Source organism: Papaver somniferum, chromosome 2 (assembly GCF_003573695.1).
Source record: "Papaver somniferum cultivar HN1 chromosome 2, ASM357369v1, whole genome shotgun sequence".
Lineage (NCBI taxonomy): Eukaryota > Viridiplantae > Streptophyta > Magnoliopsida > Ranunculales > Papaveraceae > Papaver > Papaver somniferum.
In genome coordinates this window covers 38,229,654-38,236,538 of record NC_039359.1, presented here as the reverse complement: position 1 = coordinate 38,236,538, position 6,885 = coordinate 38,229,654, and the positions used below count along the sequence as shown (strand labels likewise).

At 34.7% G+C, this 6,885-nt stretch overlaps 1 protein-coding gene across 2 annotated transcripts; it reads left to right on the top strand.

Moving 5' to 3' along the window:
* The first annotated feature begins 1,412 nt into the window (after positions 1-1,412).
* Positions 1,413-3,334, top strand: LOC113353131 (transcription factor bHLH18-like). Of its 2 annotated transcripts, none has more exons than XM_026596832.1 (4): positions 1,413-1,553; positions 1,690-2,271; positions 2,381-2,749; positions 2,956-3,334. In XM_026596832.1, the coding sequence occupies exons 1-4, from the start codon at positions 1,509-1,511 to the stop codon at positions 2,989-2,991; spliced, it is 1,032 nt and encodes a 343-aa protein (XP_026452617.1). In that variant the 5' UTR covers positions 1,413-1,508; the 3' UTR covers positions 2,992-3,334. The 2 variants fall into 2 exon arrangements, with proteins under 2 accessions (XP_026452617.1, XP_026452616.1); XM_026596831.1 differs by having other exon boundaries at positions 2,952-3,334.
* Positions 3,335-6,885: the final 3,551 nt, after the last annotated feature.

Genomic DNA, 6,885 nt, shown 5'->3' with positions numbered 1-6,885 from the left:
ACCATATTTCAATTCATTCAAATCAAAATAGTGATTACATGTTTGCTTATAAGAATAACAAAAACATCAAAATAAAAGAAAATCAAAACCCTAATACAAATAAGGACACCAATTACAAGTAGATCGCGAAAAGAAAGAGCGATAAACCGCAAAGATACCCAAAAGAATTTTATGTATAAGGGAGAGATGATGGTATATTCCGAAAATTCCGACCATTTAATCTGATTGTATTCTTCTTCTATAAGAGATGCTCCTAAAACAAATGAGTACTTAGCCCATAAAATTTCCGTTCCACACGAACACGGATGCACGATGTCGTGATAAATCGTCGATGCTTTTGAATCGAGAATAGCAAGCCACGAACCAGCCATGAAAATTTGAAGAAGTCGCCGCACAACGACGAAGAAATATGTCAAAAGACACCAAAAATAATGTAAAAACATCTTATTCAATTACCTACTACCAAAAACTCTAAAATAAAAGAATTCTTACTCAGATCTGGTCCAAAAGAACCAAATCTAAACAAGACGGCTAAAGTTTTTTTTTTCTTTTTTTTTCGAGAAAGGGAAGATGAAGAGAATGAAGAGAGGATATGGTGCTAATCAAATTGGGTATAAAGATGTCATCACCCATAGTCAACTCTCACATGGATGTATAATCTCCACCATTGCTATTAACACGTTTTATTTTCTTTAATTGATATTAGCTTAAATTGCAAGTTCTAGCATTTTTTTTAATTGTCCCTAGACTCTTAGATAGGTTTTCCCATGTTCTCTAGCGTGTCCTCACTCCTCATATTCAAGTTCAAGCTACCTTGATGCACAGCGAAGCAAACGAATCGAGAGAAAAAAAAATTTGTAACGCACTGGATTTTGTCTTGGTTTATTTCTGTCACAGCCTTACCCTAACAGGTAGTAAGTATTACCCAACGAAACTTATCATATTGGCTAACTCGGTAACTCCAGTGATCACTGCAATATGAATGATATGGAAAGCAGAGTGTAAGTTCAGCTTCCGAAGCTAGCAAACTAACTCCAAAACCATCATCACATATGTCCGGTTAGACATTTCTGATATTGAACAACATTTCTAAAAACAGAAGCTTTTGAGATTTGACGCGACTTTCTCAGCAACACCAACTAGTTGTCGTATATGGGTTTCCGCTGGATTGAAAAATCATTAACTGGAACACATGGCAGAATTCTAGACATCCTTTCATTTTAATTATTTTGTTAATGATTAGATTAATGCTGAAAATGAAAGCTAATTCAAAGACAAACAACATGTTTCATCATAAAATAAGATAAGAAATACAAAGACAAAGAACATGTTCCCACGTGTTGAAAGTTATAATTTCCTCTATAAAAGGAGGAGCTCTAATTAGCTTCTTTATTACACCTCAACTGCTAAATCTTAATTAAACCCGTAATTCCTAAGATAAAGACTTTTTAGTTACAGCTAAAAAACAGCGGGGAGATCTAGTTCTTATATTTTCTCAATCTTCTTCTATGGACACATCCTCAGTACCCTCAATCCATTGGTTACCTGAACTGGTATGAGCATAATTTGAGTTTAATGAAGTTGCTAATTATAGATTAATTTGTTGGTTGGTTATCCATATTTTCTTGCTTTTTTTTTTCAAATGAAACAAGTTTGAGGGTTTGCTTATTTTGGTTGTTAATTTTGTAGGCATACATGGAGGATCCAGATTTCATGAATCAATTTTTTGATGAATATAAAGATCAAAATGTGGAGTCTGTCCTTGATGGAAACTTCTATTCTTTCAGCTCTGATAGTTGTAACTCATCTATTATTGATCTCGAAAATAACATCAACTCATATTTTGATGGAAAAACCGGCATACACCAACCGGTAAAAAGCCTCAAGACCGAGAGTTCTAATTCTTCCACCACAACCGAAAACTTGTGGACTACTACACCCGACGCTTCGCCTGCAGGCTCTCCACCTCCTTCGTCAAGAATCATTTCTTTTGGTTGTTCCGGTAATCCATCAGTACTTGATCTATATGGGGGTACCAATAATAGCCCAGTTGATGGTATTATGAAACCCAAGGATGAGTACTTGTTACCGAGAAATATGAAGCAGCAGCAAAACTATGTAAAGAAAGCCGGGAAAGGTACAAAGAGGCCTAATCCGGATACAGATACTAACTCGCCTTCTTATGATCACATCATGGCTGAGAGAAGGCGAAGAGAGAAGCTCAGTCAGCGATTTATTGCTCTTTCGGCTCTTGTTCCCAACCTAACAAAGGTATATATATACTACAAATGATTTGGCAACTCAATTTTTATCAGTGTTTACATGCATATAATTTTCTTTTTAGAACAGTATTCTTAACTTTTGCCTTAAATGAATGCAGCTGGATAAGGCTTCTGTTCTAGGAGATGCTATAAAGTACTTGAAACAATTAGAAGAAAAGGTTAAGATACTCGAGGAACAAACAACAAAGAAAACAGTGGAATCAGTAGTCTTTGTGAATAAGAGATCTCGGGTCACTGCCGATGATGACATCACTTCTTCTTACTTCGACGACCAATATGTTAATTCCCGTCCTGAAGTAGAAGTAAAAGTTTCTAATAAGAATGTTTTGATAAGAATTCACTGTGAAAAACACAAAGGCAGTCTTGTTAAGATACTGGCAGAGATTGAGAAATACCACCTAACTGTTGTTAATTCAAACGTCATGGTATTTGGTGATTCCGCTTTGGATATAACAATTCATGCTAAGGTAATAATTAATAAGAACTATTACTACTAAGTGTATATCTTAATTACAAGAAAATAGGCAGGTTTCGTTAATACTTACTAGTAATATCTGCCAGTTTCTTTCCGACTTTCTTCAAACGAGGAAAACACATCAGTTTGTGTATATTGCTGTTTGAACTAATTATCATCACCTACGTCTGATTAATTTTCTGTTTTTATTACAGTTAGACGAGAAGTTTTGCATGGAAATTAAGGATTTTGTGAGGAATCTACGGTCAGAGTTTCTTCGGTTCATGCAAGATTAACGGAATCATCTAATTCACCTTCTAGTCTAGCTCTTGATCCTGTAAATCTCATCTCTGATCATCTCTTCTAGTACTGCCTTCTTTTTATGTGGTCACTTAATCACGTGTAATTACAATCCTACTTTGGTAGACTGGTAGTTCAGTTTTTTTATAGGCTTGTTGGGGCATTTCCCGGTTGTATACTTTTTCTTTTTTGGGATGAAAATTAGAGATCAGGCTTTATTGTTATCAATCAAAAGAAATAACTAAACAGACGCTTTGTTTCAGTGGTTGGGTTTCATTTAGGGGTCCTTGGAAAAATTTCCTGCCGCTTTGTTTTCTTCTAGTTTTTTATGTTTTAAAGTTATGGCCATTTTCTTAATACTTTTCTTTATTTGGTTTTGCTTTTGGATTATGTATTAATGTAATAGCTAATTTGGTGTTAATGTGAGGTTTCCTTCTGATTTGGAGTTTCTTGGATTGTTATATGAAATATAACACGTTTTGCTTTCCTTTTCTTTTCCAATTTGAAACGATGGAACTCACTTTGCTTTCTACTAAGTGGGAGTTTTCGGGATCGATTTTGTCTTTTCTAAACCAAAATTGGTGTACGCCTGTTGTCTTAAAAGAGATTGTTGAAAATAATACTCCCTCCGTTTCGGAAAATAGGCTTGTTTCAATACAGGCCAGTCTATCTTTTCGAAACGAAGGTAGTAGAAGTTTTTTTTAGATAGAAAAAACATTATTATTCGTCCGTCTCGAATAAGATGACCCAATGATTTAATAATAATATAGAAAACAAAGAAAACCAAGCAATGATTTGACAAAATATTTTTTTATTAGTTCGTTGAAAAACTCTTAAATAGTGTTTACCTTACAAGAACTAGTTACTCAAACCTCTTTCAAGAATTCTAGCAACCATCTCTTCTCTCACAGACGAGATGTTTGATTAATTCTCTTAGAACTCTCACCCTAAGGACCCTTTTATAATAGTTATATCCTTGCTCCCCAAATAAAACTTGGTCTCTAAGATTTTTGGGAACCAAGCAAACAAACTAGACTATGAAACTACAAGACTCGGAAGACACCCCATATATAGAGACCGACCTTATGTTCCAGAAGGTTCAACAGGCATCTAGTTTCAGGGAACAAAAACCTAACCATCACCACCTTCTGTGACGCGAACAAAATCGACTAATTTCTTTTTAAATCATCACTTTGACGGACCATATATCTTATTTGTTCAGGGTTCATGTTCGCCATCCTATAAGGACCATTAATTATCTAGGTTGATAATTAATTAAACCATGTCCAGGTGTGGACATAGTCACTAGCATCTTAAATTAATTTTTCTTGAGCTTTGATCAAAACCCACCACTTAAGCCAAACCTAGTGGAAATCAGCAGTTTCGCGACCGATAAAGCTAGTCATTTAACTCGTATCTATGAATTGCTTTGTCGGTCGAAGAAAGGGTCGCTGTTTGAGGTCTTTTTCAATTATGACATGTCTCTGGAGGTCTTTGAAAATATTATATGAACGATCGACTTTAAAAGTCAAAGAAAAATGACTGTCTTCAATCAGTCATAGATATAAATCTAAATATAAAAAAAAAAAGTAGATTCAGATTGGCTGTCTAGCCTGACTAAATCTGACTAAATCTGAAATCAAACACAAATGAAAGTCAAATTAAACTCAAATTAGAATTCAAATGAGAATCAATCAAACTCAAAACAATAACCAAATCAAATGAGAATCAAATCAAATGAGAATCAAATCAAACTTGCACTGGTAAACTCAAATAATTTTCCATTTAACATTCATTGATTCATTAGGTTCAAATTACACAAAAAAGGGTTTCAATTCTGAGTACATACCAATAAAATTTTAAGTTCTAACTGACAATAAAGTTGGAAGACAAGTCCAGTTAACCAGCAAAATGATTTACTCCATATCAATTGCATAAACATCATTCTCCTGGAATTCTGCACCATCAACTCTGGTTTCAGGAACACCGAGTACAACCTTTTTTCCATCTATCACAAATTGTTGAGCTTATGGCTGAGCACACCTTGAAAAATTTTGCATTCTTAGGCAGCAACAACCTTCTGAAAACCTGTTTTCAAGAGAACAATTTTCATTTCCTTGTTGTTCATAGTTGTGAATTTATTTGTATGCTATGCTACAACGAATCTGAAAAGAAAGTATTCAATAGATACACTTCTAGAGATTTGCATTTTTATGGAAAAACTATCTGATATTCAGTTGCAGTGAAAAATGCAATGACTAAAATTTTGATAGAACGTGCAAGCATGAGCAGTCAATATTTGATTGGTTTAATGACAAAATGCGAAGGATGGTACAATAAGAGACAGTGAAAACAACCCATATGGAATTAGCTAGAACCGCGTGTAACTGAACCTAAATATATGGGATTTGTTTAATTCAGAAATTTACACTGCATGATAAGTTTATGTAAGTAATCGTTATAAGGCCAAGGACATGTCTCTTTAACATCATGAAGTGTGTTTAATTCAGAAAAATAAAACAGACCTGAGAACTCCAGTGTACTGCATTTACATCCATTTTGTGAGTCTTATCCTTCTTTAGTTTATCAACCTATAATGCGTCGCATATAAAAAAATTAGGATCTGCATCACCTTCATCAGATGTTGACAACAAGATCGAAACAAGGATTAGATTTGTGAAGTTATGAAAAAACTATATAAGGTGGATATAAATATAGCTAGACATATGTGTACAGAGTAGTTAACATAAAATAAGGGTTTGAAAGCTTACAACATGGGGGGTGAAAGCTATCCAGAAATATGTATGACTTGCATATGAAAAGAAAATCAGGTTTTCAGCCTTTACTTGATGCCCAACACCTCCTTTCTTTCCATCAGCACCTGCAAACAAGTCGATCTCAGTAATGCTCAACTCGATGCCTAATTCAGATTGAATACAAAATCAGTAGGGGACAGTGATACTTAGCTTCTCTTTTTGAAAAAAGTCAAAGCTTTTGCAGTTGGTATTGATTTTGTACCATTTTATCTCCTCTGCAACTTGGTACTCCGGTCTATAAGGAGCAAGCACCTGCCACCAAAATAAAAGAAAGAAGATGCCAAATTTTAGCCTCTCGCTTCGAGAAATCGACACATGATGTATTATTCAAATGATATGTTTCAGAAGGTTAAATGATGCCATAGTAAAAACTAACGAGAATAATCAAAAGAAAAGATAAATGTCACCTAATAACAGATAGATGTTATAACATATAATAATAGGAAGACGTAAAAATAAGAGGGCCAGTTAGATCGAAATATTTTCTTTCCCATTGTCATCAGCCTTAACAAGCTTTGAGTAGTCTATATGAACTCGACCCTCCTTAAGAGTTTCAAAAAACATCAATGAAAGCAACTCTAAGAGCCTCGTGTAGCCAACTATGACATAAGAACTACCAAGCATACAACATATGATATTTGTTACTGCCAAGCATATGTGGCCACCACGATGGTAGTACAAGACATACCTCATATACCATTTAGGATTCAAACTGGTATATCGGATCATTTGTTGAAGATGTAAAGCGGTATGTATATATACACAACCACTTCATTAGTGAATATGTCATGAGCATTTAAACCATCAGCAATCTAAACCTTTAAAAAGAGAACTAATTAGCGACATGCTTGTATAAAATGAATTGGAATACACCGAACACCTGCAAAGCTAACAGAGCATGGAAGGAATAAACAAATCTTGGTCCGAGCAGTTACAAGGAATTCTTGATAGTCACCTCATGTTAGTATTTGAAGCTCCATTAACCTCAGCCTCATCCTTTGACAATGTGGAAGACTCTACAGCTGCATGCCAA